This window comes from Carica papaya, chromosome 5, assembly GCF_054855325.1.
Source record: "Carica papaya isolate Zhongbai chromosome 5, ASM5485532v1, whole genome shotgun sequence".
Classification (NCBI taxonomy): domain Eukaryota; kingdom Viridiplantae; phylum Streptophyta; class Magnoliopsida; order Brassicales; family Caricaceae; genus Carica; species Carica papaya.
Window position 1 is genome coordinate 38,163,267 of NC_142313.1, and position 20,416 is coordinate 38,183,682.

Consider the following 20,416-nt stretch of genomic DNA (forward strand, 5'->3'; position numbering starts at 1 on the left):
TTATTCCCCTTAAAAGAGAAGTGTTTTCTTTTATAAAAATATTACAATAAATAAGTATCACGTGATTTTTGTTATTTTCCTTTAATTTAATAAAAAATATCTTAATATTATAATAAAATACAACTGTATTCCAATCCAAATTTCAACATGAAAACAGTAATTATTAATTTTCTAAAATAAAAATAAAAATAATAAAAAAAAAGACAATTTACAGGTCAAGCCAACCCCACCACTACCTGGTCCTCGGACTCGCATAAACACAGAGTTCATTTTCAGAGCAGCTTCAGCCTACAATAACTGTCCTCAGGTATTCACAGACGTTCAGAGAAAGAGAGAATGGCAGCTGCAGAATCCAAAACAGTTCATTCACCACTCGTCACATATGCTTCAATGCTTTCTCTTCTAACTTTCTGTCCTCCTTTTGTTATATTACTGTAAGCCACTTTCTCCTCTTTTGAATTTTCTCTTCCTTGCTCTGGAAAACACCTTTTGATTTCCTGGAAGATTAGAAAGCCGTCATTTCATGACTGTAATAATTTATAAATCCTTGAGCTCTATCAGGAATGATAAATCTAAATCTATTACTGAATATACTTGTATGTGTTTTTGATAACTGGATGGATAATTTGAGATTTTAGATCTTAAGAAATATTTAGTACTGTTAGTGCTAATTAATGGTGTGTATATATATATATATATATTTATATATAAGTATCTCCAATCTATGTATCATTTCTCTCAATTTTTGCTATGTTTCCTGCTCTTGTTTCTTTTTCACATCTAGCTTGCATCTCATTTTCATCTTTGCGTGCCAATCTGGAAGAAACGTTTCTTTCAATGAGAACATATATCAAATGATTATTCCGGAAAAATAATCTTCACTTGTTTCTGTTTTCCTGGATGTAATAAAGTCTATCAATCGTGAGAAATTTGGTCGATGGTTCAATTATTTTACTATTTAGCTTTTGTATCTCATTTGGATCAGTTGGAGATAATAGAAATAAAACCGAAAATTTTTAGTACTCTGGTTGTGAGAAACTCTAAGGGTAAAGAAAAGGGGCTGACAAGGGGTTCCTTTTTTTCTTTAAATATTTCCGGTCATCGGATTACCAACAGTTGTTTCGGACCTCTGGAAAATTATTGAGTATTAGGTCATTTAAGAGAGCCGTATACGACAATCATAAGTTGTGTTATTCTCTCTGTCGGTCTTTTCAGATGTACAGATGTACATACGTATTTATGGAGTCTATGAACCTATATGGGTCTCTTTTTGTTTATATTGTTGTGAAAAATTTTCTTCCCACTTTCGAAATAATTGTATATTGCTATTTAATATGGCTCTCTGCAAAATATTGAAAATTTATTTTTTTAGTTAAACTCTGGAATGCCCTCGTTTGTTTCAGTTGCAAGGAAATCAGGGATACTGTTTACTGTTGAAAAACAAATGTAGATGCTCTCCCGTGTAAATTATTCAATTTCTTGGGTAGTTAAACACAATTAGTTAGTGTAATATTTAATGTGGCTGTCTGCAAAATATCAAAATCTGATTATCTTGAACCTATATGGAGTCTTTGAACCTATATGGGTCTCTTTATGTTTATATTGTTGAGAAAAATTTTCTTCTCACTTTCGAAATAATTGTATATTGCTATTTAATATGGCTCTCTGCAAAATATTGAAATTTTATTTTTTTAGTTTAAGCTCTGGAATGCCCTCGTTTGTATCAGTTGCAAGGAAATCAGGGATACTGTTTACTGTTGAAAAACAAATAGATGCTCTCCCGTGTAAATTATTCAATTTCTTGGGTAGTTAAACACAATTAGTTAGTGCAATATTTAATGTGGCTGTCTGCATAATGTCAAAATCTGATTATTTTATTTTAAGCTCTGAAATGCCCTCTTTTCTATCAGTTGCAAGGAAAACAGAGGCACTATTTACTGTTGAAAAACAACTGGAGCTGCTCTCACGTGTTTTGTAAATGTACTGAATTATTCATTTTCTTGGGTAGTTAGAAACAATAAGTTAGTGCATTATTTATTTGGTTTATATTTTCATGATCATGTGAAATTTTAACATAACTCTTTTAACTGTGCATCTAACTTAGAATTTATATTTTGTGAAGATGGTACACCATGGTGCATGCTGATGGGTCTGTCGCACAAACTTGGTACTATTTGAGGCAGCATGGGCTACAGGGCTTCATAAACATATGGCCAAGGCCCACTGCTGTTGCTTGGAAAATAATATTTTCTTATGCAGCATTTGAGGCTGTGCTTCAGCTACTTCTACCTGGTAAAAGGGTGGAGGGCCCCATATCTCCTGCTGGGAATCGACCTGTTTATAAGGTATGAGTGGCTTCTTGGTTTATAGTACCTACAGTTCCAAAGTTGTATAGACGGTAATTTACATATTCTAATTTTTATAGGCCAATGGTGTGGCAGCATATCTTGTGACAATGGTCACCTATATTGGCCTTTGGTGGTAAGGACTTTCTATAATTTCATTGTTTATGTTTTCTCTTATGTTGGATAATTCGCATCATACGTCAATATATATGATCACAAACTTAATTCCTGATTGGTGCTTTATTTGATGTTGATAATTATGCTGATTCTCAATTTGGGTTTCTTGCCATCACTTCCAAATTGTTTTGACTGAAGAAGGGCACTTGTTAATTCAAAAGTGATATGCTATTCTTTCTGACAAATTCCATTCTCCATGCTTATTTATATTTTGACGGTTAGTATTTTCCAGAACTCTTTAGATGGAAGCAGTAGTTTTCTCTTTCATCACCTATTGATACTTCCTTAGGTTCATTCAACTTGTATGGTTCTCCACAGAAAATTTATTATTTATTCTCAATTCGATTTTTCTTAGAAGCATAAAGTTGCTTCCAAATTTATTGTCAATTCTATCACCAAATTTATCTTAGAAGAGAAATAAGTTAAAAAGAGTTTTCAAGCTTATTTGACATTGTTTCTGTATCTATCTTCAGGTTTGGAATATTCAATCCTTCCGTTGTTTATGACCATTTGGGAGAAATATTTTCAGCACTAATTTTTGGAAGCTTCGTATTCTGTATTTTCTTATACATAAAAGTAAGGATTGTGGATGATATGATTTTCCTCTGTTTGAGATACCTGAGCTGACTTTCTGACACTAGTGCTTTATTCTTGCAAGGGTCATTTGGCACCTTCTTCCACTGATTCTGGTTCTTGTAGCAATATAATAATTGATTTCTATTGGGTGAGTTAATTTGTTATTCTATCCAGAAAAAAAATTAATTTGTTATGTACTGAACTTTTTTTTTTTGAAATAAAAATAGTATGATATGATTCATCCACAAGTACTAAGGGGATGTAAACCTATGTATAAAAGTATGTACATATTAATCAAAATGTTAGTAAGATTCCCAAATTCTCATAGGGTAAAGAGGATGACCTAGGGTCTGGAGTCACCCATCTTTAACTTTATAAAAAATACTGTTCTGCGCCATTAGAAGTTTTCTTGTTTCGTTCTTTCTATATCACCCAGAAAGTGGCAAGGAGAAATGAGGTTAATATGCTGAAAATATGAAGCGGAAGATGCAGAACATGAGTTCCTTATTGGACTAAGTTTAAATTCATTGGTTCCCATCCTTGTCAGAATCAAGAACCTGCTATTAAAAGATAATAAGTATAGTGTCTTGAAAAATTTATTTAGATATGAATTACAAAGCGACATGTGATCTTTCATATACTGCCTTGAAGCTTCAGGCTATAACCATTTCTCTCGATAGCTCCAACATTACAGCAGATGTGTTTTCTAGCCTGATTTCACTCGGAAATGTTATGGCATCTTATCCTAGAGGTCTATTGCACCATGCAAACCTAATAAAATTATGCATGGAACTCAGGGTTTTTTTTTTTTTTTTTTTTTTTTTTTAATTTAAAGAGCTGAGTTCTGCATGCTTATATGTCCCATTCATCATCTGCAATGATAGAATCTACACAATGACAAATCTTTCGTCTCTTATGCAATGATAAAATCTCTCTCACATATTGCTGATTTTTGGCACGGGGTTTCTTACTTTTCTTTTTCCTTTTTATATGTGCACTTGTCTTTTTCCATATTTTTTATTTGCTAAACCGAATATAATAACTCCTCATATATTCTGAATTTGGGTTGTCCTAAAACCTTTCTACAAGTTAATCTTCAAAAGTACGTTAAGGATGAACATCCTTGAGAAAGTAAATTGAAGGAAAAATGATAATAATTTAAGAAAATCCTAGATACCAAATCAAACATTAAAAAGACAATGCTCTATTAATATGAACTGTTTTCAGGACTTTCTATGTGGACAATGTAGAGTCCAGGCCATATTATTACTCAAAATTGCCTGTTATGGCAGGGTATGGAGCTGTATCCTCGAATTGGGAAAAACTTTGACATCAAAGTTTTCACAAACTGCAGATTTGGGATGATGTCTTGGGCAGTTCTCGCAGTCACTTATTGCATAAAGCAGGTAAAAAGCTCCTATATCTCTTGCACCTGAATCTTAAGAGCTATTGGCATCATAATTTGCAAATTTTCATGGCATCTACATTTGTAATGTGTATAAAATTCATCATTGATGTTTGTAAAGCCTATTCTTTGGTGTCTGGTTAGAGTTTCAGGATATTAACCTGATTGTTTGATGCTAAGGGGATAACTGGGTTTTCTGTATTTCCTAACTGACTCCCTTGCTAGCATCATGTTTGCTCTTTCTTTTTGAAGTTCTGATCAGACATTGCATTTGTTTTTCAATACTATTTTTCAAAAGACTTATTCTTTATTTCCTCTTGTTGATTAGGCTAAGTAAGCAAATAAAAGATTAAACTGCAGTTCTTTTTAATGATGGGTTTGTTGGGGAAGAATATGAGGGCGCATCAAGAGAGAATATGAGAGGGCATCAAGAGAGAAGCTTTACATCTTTAAATGATAAGGGTTCTTTGAGACAGAACCGTTCATTCTATTGAGTGAGGAAGCTACTCGAGACTTTTACTGGTCTTTCTGCCTAAACTTCTTTCCTTCATTAATACCTTTAACACAATTACAGAAATAAGCTGTCTCCTCGAAAAGGGCAACTGACATAACAGAATATCTAGAATTTAAAATAAAGTTGATTAGGAAAACAGGTTATATTAGAACAAAGTGAATGGATTGGCCTATCTGCAGTTTGTAAGTGCTAACTATGATTGTAACACTGCTCTTGCTGCAGTACTGACACTAGTTTGAGTGTGTTAGACCATAACATGACATCCCCCCTTAAGAGCGTGCCCTGCAAGTCCGGAATCAGAATCGTATGCCATGTTGCATGGTCTGGGATGAGTGACTAACTATACCTGTAAGGAGGAATTATGGTCGATTTTAGTAATTGAAAGATATTTTCCTTTTATGGGATTTATTTGTATCTAATTCCCTACTAAAACTCTTTCTAATATATTCTTATATATTCTGCTGTTATAAATTAAGTATTATGAATAAAAATTCAATAAATAGAAAATTTAATTACAAATTTTTATGGTATTAAAGTAGGATATCTGAACCTTAAAAAACATTTTTTTTCTCTCTCTTGCCCATCACCAAGTACAGAATGGTCATGACGAGAGCCAATAACCTCTTTAAAGTCAAATCTTGGTTTGATGAAATTATTTCTATCAAATCATCCGAATTGGAAGCCACTCAAATTCCAATTAGTAGTCCACAAGTTAAACGAAAAGGGAGACAAGAATACCTTAGTGGAGAAGTCACCCAATTGAGTGCCGAAAACCCAAAGTCCCGAACTTGGAAGGCTGAGATAATCTGGTCATGTCATGATTGATTAACTCCATAATAAATAGTATTGGTGAGAATTTTTTGTTATACGGGATGATACACAATTTAAAAAATAGTCAAAGAATTTTACTCGAACAAAGAAAACACATAAGAATTTTGCATTGAATCTAGCCTCGATGACTTGTGACAACTAGATCTCCTTGTAATCCAATACTACGATATGCTCACTCGTTACTGGCAATGATTCAGTGTGTTTGAGGAACTTGCATGGAGTTGTCTAGTTGATAGAAGATAGTACATAAAAATTTTGAAAAGAAAAAAAAATTTTCAAATTTCTTATGAGATTGAATAAAATCTAAACGAAATCTTGGGAAGAATACTCGAAATGAAATCATTAAGAACCAAGAGCTCTCTAATCTGTCTTGTTCAACTTTAAGAACCATAGTTGAGCTCATCTTGAAGATGAAAAGAAGCTAAGCCCGCCTTGTCTTCTTCGGTTATCTGTTAGTGGAATAGTGCTCCCACCTGTTAATCTACCCCAGCAGATCAACTGAGCCATCATATCTAGGAAACGGTAACCTTGTGAACCACAGCACCATATTTCTATCTTCTATATTTTTGTTAGAGTCGACGAGCTTCTTGTCTTTTCTTTTTTTTTTTCCTGAGCTGTTGGTTTTGACAGTTTTACTTCTTGTAGCCAAAAATTCCCGGGATAAACTTTCAACTTGACTGGCAAGCCTGTGCCACCTCTCTTCCGAGTGGGCACGATCCTCTTGGTATTGCTTCATGAACGTGTCAAACTATTTCATAGAAACTTTGGAAGTCCTCCATGACCACTAGCTCTGATACCAATTTGTCACAGTCTGGGCTCTGGATCTGGTCACAGAACCTGCTAGTGTGAAATTCTAAAGCAAGTAAGCTGCTTGCTTCTGGATTTTCCAGCCTTGCAGGCCTATTTTGAGGCTCCTGTAAGAGAATATCTGATCTTTTAGAGATAACTTTTTGGATTAATTGCTTGATGATTTTGTTATGAAAGCTAATTGAACTAGAGCCCTATTGCAATTTTAGAAACCATATTTTATTCCAAATCCTAATCTAAATCTAATTATAGTTCTAGGAACTATAATCCTACTTTTTTTTTTAATTCCTAATCTAAATCTATATCTAAATCTAAAATACTTTATAGAAATCCTTAAATCATTCTAGCTCTTACTGAAAAAGAAATCCTTAAATAATTCTAACTCTTATTAATTCCTTAAAGAAATCAACTTCCTACTGAATAGACTCAAACTCTTTTGCTTTGCTACTCTCATGGGTCCTACGCCTACTTTTTTCTGTATCATAATATTGATAAAATTAAACTCTTGAGTATAATGCTTAGAACTTCTTAGATGTGACATCTAAGAAACTCTAAGTTTGATGTTTAGGTTTTCATCCAAAAAGTCTTAATTGGACAAATTAACCTTATTAGTCCTATCATGATAGCAATACATCATAACTGCTGCCTTCAAGAATATGAACTGCAACTTAAGGATAGGAAAAATTACTATATTATTTCAAACCTAACATAAAACTGACAGTCTTAAATAACCGTCTGTAGGATACAACTGATAACTAAAAATACATAAAGAATGAAACTGCAAACAACATATTTAGCTATGTGCTAAGCCTTTATTTGCTTCTTATGAGAAAATCTGTGGACTTGGTCCTCGAAGGGTACAGGTATGGCCCTTAACTGAATCAGCCCCTTGCTCACTCATAACATCCTCATTGTACATGGTGATGTACTAAGAAATTATTGTATATATCAGTTGTTAAAGGAGTTCGATGTCCACCTTTAATTTTTGTCATATTACATGTGCTTTTTCTCTAATTTTAAAATATGCTGAGGTGTAAGTTGGATGCCCACTCATAACATCCACCTTTAATTTTGAAACTGAGAAATTTTTTTGTCATACTACATTGTAAGGTGGTCAAACAGTACAATTGTGCCAGTACAATTTTGTGAAAGTACCCATAGACTAAGGTAAAACAAATAGAGAAATAGATAACATAAAGAATCTTTAACATATTGTTGATAAAAAGCTTGAAATTATCCAGAGCAGATTTCTATGGGGTTATTCACAGGATAAGAGGAGGTACCACTTAGTGTTGTGAGATAAAAGTTGAAAGACCGTTAAGCTAGGGAGGTCTAGGGGTGAGATCGACGTACGAGATGAATCTAGCTTTGCAAGGGAAATGGTTGTAGCGATTTGTGAAAGACAGGGACAGTTTATGGAAGAGAATAATTGAGGCAAACTTCGGTACCATGGGTAGAGGGAGATTCCTTAAGGGATCGCCTAGACCCAATGGGACAGGTTTATGGAAGAAGAATGTAATGGGAGAGAGAAATTGCAGAAGTGTATTAAATGGAGAGTTGGTGATAGGAAGAGTGTTGATTTTGGTCATACATTTCCATTGATGATAAAGCATTGAGAGAGAGGTTCTCACAGATTTTTGCTATAGCTCGCGACAAAGAATTATCAGTAAGGGAGGCTTATTTTGGGTGGGGAGGGGAGAATGGAGTGGTATGTGGAGGTGATCTGTAATCTTAATAATTGGGAGATTGAATATTATGTATCACTGTTAAATGTCTTAGCTTCTATGTTTCTTAATGAGGCCTGTGGAATCTAAGTCCTACAGATCAATTCACTATGGGGTCTTTCTATAAGCACATTACCAAGAGAGTGAATGCTGAAGAACATTTTCCGTCTAAACAGATTTGGAGAATAAATACACCTCCTAAAATTGCTTTCTTCGCTTGGGAGGTTACTCGTGGTAGTCCTTTGAGTATAGATAAACTCATGAAGAGGGGAAAGATTTTGGTAAACTGGTGTTGTCTGTGCAAGAGTGCGGAGGAGACTTGTGATCACATCTTCTTCAGTGTCCTATCGCTTACAATTTATGGTTCATGGCTTTTGGGCTTTTGGAGTATAATTGAGTGTTGGTGGGCATGGTCAAGGATGAGATTTGGGCTTGGAAGGATATGGTGAAGTGGAAGAAGGTTTTGGGACTCATACCATTGGCCCCTTTTTTGGGTTATCTAGAGAGAGAGGAATAGAAGAGTCTTTGAGGGAGTGGAAGAAGGCACTGACAGAATTAGAGAGAGATGGTTCTAATCCCTTGGTGTTTTGATTTTGAAACAAGACTTGTATTCCTTTGGGACTTTTGGTGACTTAATTGATTTGTTAACTGAAATATAAATACTTTTATAAATGGGTTTTGCACCCCTTGGTGCATGTAAGTAATAAATATTTCACACTTTTTATTTCAAAAAATAATTTCACAGATGCAGTACTTGGTGTGTGATATGCATGCACCAGGTTCCGGTTGTTCTTCGATGTTGATTTTCTGGTGAGGGATTATACTAGAAATCATGGCTTTGGATATCGTGTCTGTTTCTCTCTTAGCAGCATAGAAGGATGGCTTTTGGCAAAGGAACAGTTAAACAACTTCAAGGGGAGAGTGCTGCGCTAAAAAAGCTGATTGGACCTGTTTGAAGCCAACAGGGGCAGGGTTGACCATCTCTTGTTAGTAGCGGAGAATCAAGTTGCCTACGGTTACTGTGATGTTTCTGTCTACTGTTGTTGATGGTGGCTGATTTAGGATTTTAGTGTTTTTGTTGGCAGTAGTGTTATGTTTTTGTGAAGTTCAGATGTCTACTCTAATACCAATTCGTGTAGGAAAAAGAAAGCTTGAACAGAAAAACTTAAAAGAAAATTGATTAAGAACCAAGATTAGAGATATAAAACCTTAATAATTAAATAAATAACTTAATGTTTTTTTTTAGATAGAAGTTAGTAAATGTATTAAAAAAGAGCACCAAAGGGGTACCACCCATGTACAAAAGTATTACATATCTACGAGAATATCGATAATAGCTCCAATATCATCGAAAGATAATAAATTACGACCCAGAAGGATAGAGCCAAAATAATGTAATCATCTATCCTTGATATTTACAAAAGTATCTTTATTATCATCAAAAATTTTCTTGTTTCTTTCTTCATAAATAACTTAATGTTTGAATAATTATCACTTATATAATATACTAAATTGTGAAACTAGGTTACCCTATTTATAGGTGCTAGATTAAATCAAAATATGAATTCTTAAATCTATCTATATTTCTTTTAAATAGGAAAACAAGCTATTTAATTGGAATAACCTAGGATGCAGAATAACTAAATAAGATATTAGTTTTAAATAAGATCCTAACTAAATAGGAGATAATAAGCTTATGTCATTAATATGCCTGTAAGTACTAGTTCTTAAATGAGTTAAATACCTTAATGATACATAAACATTACAATTATATAGATATATCTTACTATAGAAGTATGTCCTCTTCAAGATCTTCCTGTTTGCATTAATTTATGAACAGTAATTTCTCTAAATATGAGGCATTTAAAATACAAAGGTGCTGCTAATTTACACCATATCGTGCTACTTAGGTTGCATGGTTTTCTTTTCTGGCACTAGAACTTATTTACAATTTCACTTCATTCATTGGCTGTCAAATGAATGCAATAATGGTGTTTACTTGGCCCGTGCAATTGTTTTATCCAATTTTCCTTTTTCTTTTTGAACTAGTTCTCGATTTGATTTCTCAAAAATTTCATCATTTACTTTGTTTGAACAGTATGAAACAAATGGGAGAATAGCTGATTCCATGCTTGTAAATACAATATTGATGCTGGTATATGTCACAAAATTTTTCTGGTGGGAGGCTGGTTACTGGAACACAATGGACATTGCGCATGATCGAGGTCTGCGGATGTTCTTTTCTTCTTCTCTACTTCATTGTACTTTATGCTTGTTCTAATTTCGATTTCTGATTTTCTGTAATGTACACTAACAGCATTCCCTTGTGCCTCTTTATAATACTCTTTTTTTCCTCAAGAAATAAGAAAGAGATCTTGAGTTTTATTTTTATATGAAATTTAACTTAGATACAAAATGAAAGATTGTTGACGAATGAGGCTGGGGCACATTTGACAAAGTTTTGTTGTTGCAGTTGATACTATCATTCTAATTTATATGGTTGTTCCTTGTTGCTTGTTTTTATTTTTTGTCTAAAACCCGATTTTTTTTTTCCGAATCTAATGCTATTGATTCATCTTGTCTTATTGCATATATGGACTTTGGCAGCTGGATTTTATATTTGCTGGGGCTGCTTGGTATGGGTTCCTTCTGTGTATACTTCACCTGGCATGTACCTAGTTAACCATCCTGTGGATCTCGGAATTCAGGTATGACAATGTCCTCTTTGTATTTTACTGATAGAAAAGTAGTAACTAACTGCATTTTATATTTCCTGGGGTTGCTTGTAATTCTAGCACGTACCTACCATCTGATTATCAAGTTTCACACTCATTGACTGCAATTTGCATTTTCTGGTCTTACCTTTCCCGCACTTTGGTTTTCGCAGTCATATGTAACTGGGAAATCAAGAGTAATCTTCTGATTGTCAGGTGTTTTTTTTTCTCAGGTGTTATTTATCTAATTTGCAAATTGATTGGGTTTCTATTTTGTCTCAAACTTTCTTCCTTGTTTTATTGTCTTTTATCTTTTGATTGAGATACCTTATCCTCTCTGTCTCACTCTTACAGTTGCACTACCTTCCTCTCTTTCTTATAATACTTCGTCTATCAAATATATATATATATATATATATTTGTGTACATAAATATACTTGTATTTGCACGCAAAATGGTTGTACTATTCTAAAAAGACCTTGATAAGGATAGACTGCAGGGAAAGAAAGTAGTAACTGTAGCCTGATGAGTATAATGACATTATTTGTTTTCCAACATTTGAGAAATTTTCTATTTATTTTCTTTAAGTCTACCTTGTATAGTACTCTATTCTGACAAGTGACCGTGTTTCTTTACCAGCTTGCACTTTATATTCTAGTGGCTGGAATTCTTTGCATATACATCAACTATGACTGTGACAGGCAAAGGCAGGAATTCCGCAGAACAAATGGCAAGTGCTTAATTTGGGGGAGAGCTCCATCAAAGGTGATCAGGATCATATTATTTACTATGTAGTTTCATTTTTCTCTAGATAAGTGATGATTAACTGAACATACTCAAAAAAAAAAAAAAAAAACTGGGATGGAATAAGTTTCACTACAAATGGAGAATGAAGTTAAGAGGGGCCACGTCTATGTTAATCTAGAACTACCATAATTATTTTCAAGTTCTGAGTCAAATCTATGAGCAATTGGGAATTGTTGACATGTGTTGTCTTGACAATGGGAGGAGATCAGAAGCAGGTTACAAATATTTGCTCGTATTTTATGAAAAAATTTAACTAATCTTAATTCTTGAGCCATAGGATCAACTTTTCGAAATAACCTGGAGTTATTCTTCTTACAGATAGTGGCGTCATATACTACAGGTTCCGGAGAAACTAAAACCAGCCTTCTTCTAACATCAGGATGGTGAGCTTTCGAGGTTTATATTATAAATCAGGCCATGAAATAATAACAACTGAATTGGCTTAAAAAGGACCTCACTCAGCTCAAGAAATGTCAGATTTCTGGTTAAATTTGGTGTTTGTGGCTTTTATATCTGCTAAGCAATGTGGTTTCTCAGCAACAATAAGATGCTTCATAATGTTGTATATAGATAGTACAGTTTAAATCAACATTTTGCAGGTGGGGTTTGTCTCGTCATTTCCATTACGTACCTGAAATATTAGCTGCCTTCTTCTGGACTGTCCCAGGTCTCTTCAACCATGTAAGCATGTCTATCATTTAATGAATTGCAATTCTTGGGAGACTGTTGCTGAAATGTTAGTTGCTTTGGTTCAGGCTTTGCCATATTTCTATGTGGTGTTTCTTACTATCCTTCTTTTCGACCGAGCCAAAAGGGATGATGATCGATGCCGATCTAAGTAAGCAACTACAAACTTCATTATTTGTGTGGAACCTTTTTTCCGTCACTATTAGAAGTGTGCTTGGAAGAAATGAGGTTTAGAAAAATTCTAGCATTTCTAAATCTTTGCTTTAATACTTATGGCCCATTTCGCTCAATTCTTGTTCTGTTCTTAATTAATTTTTAGATTCATCTTAATAGAGATGATTAGAACATGATTTCCCTGCTTATTTCCCGATATATACATATAATGTTTTAGTCCAGAGTCTAGAGAGATTCTCTTAGATCTCAATCCTTTCTCCTTCCATCTATGGGTCTTGGCCAAGCTTGCTTGGTTGAAGTAGGTGTGCCAGCTGAACCGCGAAGAAATTTTCTGGCGGTAAAGAGAAAGCTGGATGATATGGTGGTAAAAAGAAAATCTCTTTGTTTCTATGGTTGTGAGGGTACAAAGCTCGGAGTAGGAACCTTAAAGGAGAAGATTGTTAATTGATCTTCTTACTCTCGGGAAGAACAGGGGTTTGTGGAACTATAAGAACCGAAAGGTGGCAGTAAAAGGAAAGAAGCCAGCAGAAAAAGAGGATGTTTCTGGAGGGTACTGAAGCTGATGAGTGGTGGATTTTCTTTTTTCTTTTTGGCCAATCCACACTGAGTAGTTTGAACCTTGCCAATGGAAAGGAGATGTTGATGAAACCAGTTTATCCCGACAACTAGAAGGCCTCTCCAGTTGGAGATGAATGGTTGTTTGCAGGATCGGAAGGTTTTCTCAGGTCAGACAACCTTCTTCGGTAGTTCTCTTGTGTGGAGCTAGTAATTCTGTAATGATTTCTCACTTAGGTGATGCTATTCTTTTTTATGAAATTGGAATTGCTCAGTTTTAACCCCAGAAACTCTCCTAATCCAATGCCACAACACATCCATTGTGACACATCCACTGAAAAATTTAAATTTAATGTTTGCAGTTTTCTTGTGATTTTGAATTTCATTTTAGAATGTTTTCTATGCAAAATATTGTAAAATCAATTAGACATATTTTTCCTTTCAAAGATTATTTAAATCTCATAAATCCAAGGTTCAAAAATTCGATTTAAAGATCTTTGACTTCAGAATTACCAAAATCTATTTATCAAAAGTACCAAGTTTACCCAGATTTTGACGCCATAAATCATTTGTTAAAAATACCAAAATATTGAGGTTTAATTTGCTAAAGATTCCAAATTCATTTTACCTTTTTTAGATATCAAAGTTTCTTTTTCGAGATTCTGAAAAAATTCAGAATTTTTATTTTAAATATCAAAAATCGTTTTTTGAGATTCTATAAATTAAATTAAATTTTTAATCAAAAACCATCTTTTTAGCAATTAAAAAAATCTTTTTAAAGATTATTTATCTTTATAATTTAAATTCATCTTAGACTTGAGTCAACTTGAATTTACCTATTTATGAACACAACTTTTGTCTTAAAATTTTAAAAGCTTCCTATTCTCCTTAACTTTTACTTCAAATAATGGATTTTTCATTCTTGAAATTCGAAGCTTGAAATTCCTTGATCTTTTCCCTAAATTATGAATTCTTCATTCTTGATACTCAAAACTTGAATTTTACTACAAAAGCTTCTTCAACTACAAACATTTGTTAGTAATAAAACTATGTTTGGTTATTCATCAAAATCAAAACTAAATATGTCAATAAGATGACTCATTCACAGTATGAATGAATCAATCTGGCATAAGGTTAGGAGAATTGCAAATGAGGTAGAACAGCGGAAGAAGAGAGATAGGAGAAGAAAGAGTTAAGGAAGGAGAGAGTGATGCACAATGGGAAATAGATTCCACTCAAAATGCACGTTTGTGCTTACAATCATGTTCGAAGAATTTATACTACTCAGCTAATGGTTAACAAATCACTAACTTGCCGCTAGGTACAACCAGAGGTAGCATTCTAGCTCACATTGTCAAACATATTCCATTATTCCAACAGCTAGCATTAACAAAAAACAGAAAAAAAAATTAAAAGAAATCTTAATCTTCTATCTTCCTTACAATGCCATTTTCAAGGCCTTGCATCTCCCCTTCTTGCATAGCGACCCTGTCCTCAAGGTTCAAATGTGTAAATTGCCCCTTTAGGAATGGGCAGTCTTCCCATGTGGTTTCTTCAGGGGCCATGTTGAGCCAGGGAACTAGGACTTGCTTCACAAGCTTATTATGGTAGCTTATGACTATTCTTTGCAAAATGGGAGTCAATAACAGTTAATCTGCTGTGGAAGTGGGGTAAATCTCATCCATACTTCTTTGGCATTGAGTCATGAAAGACTGGATGAATCATTGAATCCATTTCTAGAATTAGCTTGTAAGCCACCGAATCAACCTTCTTGTCTATCTTTAAGGGTTCATAAAACTTTGGAGCTAGCTTCACGTACCTCATGAAAGCTATGGGACTGTTAGTGGGGCTGTAGTTTAAATGGAACTAAGTCACTCTCCTGCCTTTTATGACAATCTTCATGTCTGCAAATTTCTTCATTCCATTCTTAGATCCCAACAGTTGCTCTCTCTGTGATCGATTCATTTCCTGCTTCTCCTTCATCCTACGCTAGTCACTGTCATCACCCAACCTCTTTCCTTCCATTATGTTTGGAGGATGGCCATACAAGCTGAAAAGAGACGCATGTTTAAGCTAGTGTCACAGGTACTATTATACTACCATTCAGCCAAGCTAAGCCATCTTCCCCATGAGTGTGGTTTGCTAAATACCATGTAATGTAGATAATTTTCCAAACATTGGTTTACCCTCTTTGTTTGGCCATCTGTGTGGGGATGGTAGGTTATACTCAGGTGCAATTGATTCCCATCAGTCTCATCAACTTTTGCCAGAAAACAGAGAAAAAGAGCTTATCTTTGTCTATCACGATTGAGCAAAGCATGTCGTGCAATTTATGTATGTTGTCGGGGAAGAGCGTAGCTACCTTGTGGGTTGTGGATGGGTGTGCCAAGGCTAAGAGATAGTCATATTTGGCGTACCTATCAACTATCACCAAGATTTTGTCTTTCCCTTTAGATTTTGGTAATTGCTTAAAGAGCTTAGGGTTGAAGTAGGCCTAAGTGTTGAACATGCTCTCCTTTGCACCTTTGGCAAATGTCTCACTTCTTAATCCACTCAATGACTTGATGTTTCATTTTAGGCCAAAAGAGATTCTATTTGAGTCTATTCTAGATGCATCTTATTATAGAGCGACCTCCTGATTGGGAATCATGATTAGCTTGAAGCAATTGTTCTCTCAATGTAGAGCCTTGCTTTGTATCTTAGTATCCCTGTTCATAAGAGTATTTGGGTTTCTGTGTTGGGTTATGGACAACTAAATGAGGAGCTTACCTCATCATCATTGAGATAAGAATGTTGGAACTCCTGCACCTGAGAATGATGTGTTATTGCAGTAACTCCTGTAAGTTCTCCTTCATTGTTGAGCTCCCTTGTCAATATGTCAACCATTCCATTTTTCTTTCCTTCTTATACCGGATCATGTAATTGAGTCCCAACAGTTTCACAATATCTTTTTATTGCATGAATGTGTGAGCCTGTTGCTCAAGCAGGTGCTTGATGCTTTGTTGATCTGTCTTGATAGTGAAAGAGGTCTGTTTTAAGTAGTGTCTCCATTTGGTGATGGTCATGAGGATTGCTAACATCCAAGTTTCATGGATGAACAGTGACTGGTGTGTTAAACTCAGGACCTAAGCAAGGCTGAAAGAAGTCCAGGACAGCTAAGACATGGGTGGTGGTCATCGCCTTCCTCAGTTTCTCCAATGCTTCTTCTACTTCAAGGGTCCATCGGATGCTTCTTTTTAGAAAATTCTGTTAATAGTTGGCTACTACTTCTATAGTCTCATAAGCTTGCAGTAGCATCTTGGAGGCCCAAGAATTTCTTAAAGCCTTGGTGTTGGTTGGTCTCGTAAAAGACAACATTGCTTCAATTTCTTTTAGACCTGTTCTCACTTTCTCACCTGAAATCAAATGCCTCATATATCTACTTGCTTTTGTCTGAAACAACATTTGGACTCCCTTGCAAATAATTGATTTTGTCATAGGACTTCAAACATAGTCTTTAAATGTGTTAAGTGGTGACCAAGTGTCCAACTTTTATTCTAGGATTTTATCAAAAACAAAAAACTTTAAATGTGTTAAGTGGTGACCAAGTGTACAACTTTTATTCTAGGATTTTATCAAAAACAAAAACACATTTCTTCATTGAAGCTTGAAAATACAGTTGATAAATGATTGAAAAGTGGCTGAGGAAATGGTGAGGCAGAAAGGCATTAACCTTTAATCCAAAATGCATGTGGTGTGTTCTGAAGATTGTCTTGTAGGCGTCCTCTAATTTGACTTTGATATGATGATAACCTCCTCTTAAGTCCACCTTGAAAAAAATTGTTGTTTTATACGGTTCATCGAGCAAGTCATTAATCATAGGAATGGTTCAAGGTGATAGCATTAAGTTGTCTATAATCCACGTGGAACTTCTCACTCCATCGTTCTTTTTCAGTAGGAGCACCAGTGAAGCAAATGGACTGTAGCTCGTTGAATGAATGAGTTGTCAAGCATTTGGATTTTTGCTTTTCAAATTCTGTCTTCTGGAAATAGAGATATTGGTGTGGTCTCACATTTACAGGTGAGGTCCAGAGTAGTAGAGAGATAGTCCTTTTCTCTCTAAGGGTAGGGAATCTGGTTCCTCGAAGATGTCATGGTACTGCTAGATCAGCGTCTGCAAGGCCTCCTGCCTAGATTAAGTTCTTTTGGGTCCTTGTACTTCTTTGTTTCAGTTTGTTCATACTCCAGAGAGTACAGGGCATTGCTAACTCCCCACTATTCCTTTCGCACCATCTTGTTTAAACTTTTCCTGACAAAGGCTTGATGTAGTCATCGATTATTACTCCTTGGATGACCAACTCTGGTTGGTCTTTCATCAATTCCACTTATGTCTTAACAGAATCAAAGGACATGAGATTGTGCCTCCCTATCCAGTCAGTTCAAGAATTACATCATACCCAAATTCAGTTCGCGGAACGAGCAATTGAACCACATTTTGTCCTAACTCAGCATCTTGTGACCCTTTGCGTCTAGGACATTCAAGAGAAGGGTCTTGATGAGTCGAACATTGTGACACTCGATTACTTTGTTACGCATGAAGGTATTTGTACTGAAATTGCATGTCAAGATAAGTACGAGTATAGAGTCCAATACTCCCCAGACTTTGATTTTATTTTCCTTTTCTTGGCTTTCCAAAGAATAATAGGTATATTTATCCCATGTCCTTCGTTGGCTCAACCTCCTCAGGATGGTCACCTTTATCCGCAAACTCATCTTTCTCTCCTTCAGTGATTTCCAACACCATTAGCTGTTTAGCTTTACACTGGTGACGTGAAAAATATCAATATCCACATTTATAGCAAACATTGTCTGATCTTTTGGCCTTTCCATGGGGTGGTTTGGTCGGGTTGTCCTGGGTTGGTGCTCAGTCTTTTAAGTTCCTCTTGTTGGGATTAGATGCTGAGTCGCGTGGGTCTGTTGGAGTTTTGAGTGCATGATAAAAGGGTCTGCTTCCACTCCTTTGGCATTTCAGCATTGCTTCAATATCTTAGCACTGCAATTTGGCTTGCTCATAGGCTATGTTGAGTGATTTTGGTTTGTACAACTTGCTCATTACTCTTAGTCCCTCACTCAACCCGCTAATGAAGCTTGATAGAGAGCTTCACTGAAATGAGGATTATTTCTGAATATGACTGATTTAACTCTTCAAACTTCCATTGGTATTCAACAATAGTGCTCTCTTGCTTAGGTTTCTTGGATGTTGTACCATGTCAGCCCTGTCGGATTCCAAAAGATGTACTTCCCAAAACGCACTCTTTAAAAATGGCCCACTATATGACCCCATGTGTGCTTGCCACCCTTGGTGCCATGTGTCAGCCTTCTCTCCCAAGAATAGGTGGCTAACTTCATTCTCTGCTCATTAGGAATTCCATCTGAAAATATTCGTTGCATCTCCTTATCCACGATTTTGGATTAGTTCCTCCAAATACTGAAAATGCGAATCCTATGAGTGTTTTGTCCTAAAATATTGATCAAGATCCTTGAGTGTTATTGCCATTTCCATTTTCTCTCAATCTAGGTGTATGTAGTATATCCTTCTAGAAGGCAAAAGGGTGTTGGAGGGGACAGTACCTGTCCAGGAGGGGTTGGAAAAGGTGCAAGTGCATGCTGTGTGGCCATCAAGGATCACATTGTTTTACCACCAGCATCTGCTGTTTGATGTTTTTTTCTGCTAGTTTACCCTTTTCGCTGCCAGCCTCAAATCCATGGTCTCATACATCTCGATTATGAACTTTCGGAGTCATTGAACTATTCCTGTAACTAATTCCTCCACTTGACTACCTTCGAGAGTTTGTCATGGCAGCTTTTCTTTTGCTAGTTTTGCCAGCTTGACAAAGGAAACTAGTGACTTCCCCACACACTAACTAAATTGTCTGAGGGTGTTTAGCTTTGCTTGAGCTTGTAAATTATAGCTTTAATGGTGTTTACAAATAAACTGCTTAGTTCTATGACTGAATATTCGGTGGAGGTTGTTGTCGAGTTAATGGATCTTTTTATGGTCTTATTATTTCAGGTATGGAAAGTACTGGAAACTATATTGCGAGAAGGTTCGCTACAAAATCATTCCTGGCATTTACTGAGATTTGTGTTTAATCGAAAATCCGGCTCCCATCTTGAATCAGCTTGGGGATTTAGATGTATCAGTACTAGTGTTGAATTGAGGTAAAAAGTTTTCTGATTTGAGTTGCTCTCAGTGGCTAATTAAGTTAATTTTTTTTCTGATTTAGGAAATCTTGGTTTTGGAATATCAAACGTATTCTTCCCTGAAGTTCTTACTATAACTATACTCTTTTATTATGTTTTGATTTTCATAGAACATTGTTTTTAATTTTTAGTATTAATCTCTCTTATAATTTTCTTTTCTTTTTTAAACTTAAATTTAATTTTTATGTGTATATATTTTTTTTTGTCCTATTAACGATATTAGTTTATATTTTATTAAAATTTTAATTTTTATATCATTAAATTCAAAAGCATTTTTATTAAAAAAAATCTTACGGTAAACTTTTTAACTTATTAGCTACTCTGTTGATTGGTTTAACATTAGCTTTTGTGTATTAATTGTTGGTAATTTAATTATTAATCAACTAAAAATAATTAACAGTTTTCAAATCATAAAATGAAAAACTGGCATAAAAAACTAGTACATGTACATTGATCGTCACATGAAATAAAAAAATTTATATGTCAGCATTCATACAAGTAAGTGATAACATAATATAAATTTAATTAATTTTAATAATTATTAAATATTTTAGAATTAAATATATGTATATTAGTAATCGTAAATTGGATTATTAAAAAAAAATATATATCAAAAGTAATTTTTTGATTTATGTATTTACTTAAAATAACTTAGTATGTATTAGAATAATTAATAGCTTATTAAAATCACTAAAAAAATTGATCAATTAAATTAAAATAAATTAGTCACATAAATTGTTTAACTTATACATACTATTATATTTAATGAATACATGAGCAAATTACTAATTTGCCAATATAGTTCTCGAAATATAATTCACTATACAATTTGGTTATAAGTGCTTATTTTATTTTAT

At 34.6% G+C, this 20,416-nt stretch overlaps 1 protein-coding gene across 3 annotated transcripts; it reads left to right on the forward strand.

Annotated features, from left to right (window-relative positions):
- The first annotated feature begins 235 nt into the window (after nt 1-235).
- DWF5 (Ergosterol biosynthesis ERG4/ERG24 family) lies at nt 236-19,696 on the forward strand. 3 transcript variants are annotated; one of them, XM_022033329.2, is made up of 14 exons: nt 252-434; nt 1,911-1,980; nt 2,123-2,345; nt 2,426-2,481; nt 2,996-3,098; nt 3,181-3,246; nt 4,391-4,504; nt 10,478-10,604; nt 10,987-11,087; nt 11,733-11,858; nt 12,219-12,283; nt 12,500-12,581; nt 12,656-12,738; nt 19,369-19,696. In XM_022033329.2, the coding sequence occupies exons 3-14, from the start codon at nt 2,133-2,135 to the stop codon at nt 19,433-19,435; spliced, it is 1,203 nt and encodes a 400-aa protein (XP_021889021.1). In that variant the 5' UTR covers nt 252-434; nt 1,911-1,980; nt 2,123-2,132; the 3' UTR covers nt 19,436-19,696. The 3 variants fall into 3 exon arrangements, with proteins under 3 accessions (XP_021889022.1, XP_021889020.1, XP_021889021.1); XM_022033330.2 differs by lacking the exon at nt 1,911-1,980 and having other exon boundaries at nt 236-434; nt 12,544-12,581; nt 19,369-19,548; XM_022033328.2 differs by lacking the exon at nt 1,911-1,980 and having other exon boundaries at nt 237-434.
- Nucleotides 19,697-20,416: the final 720 nt, after the last annotated feature.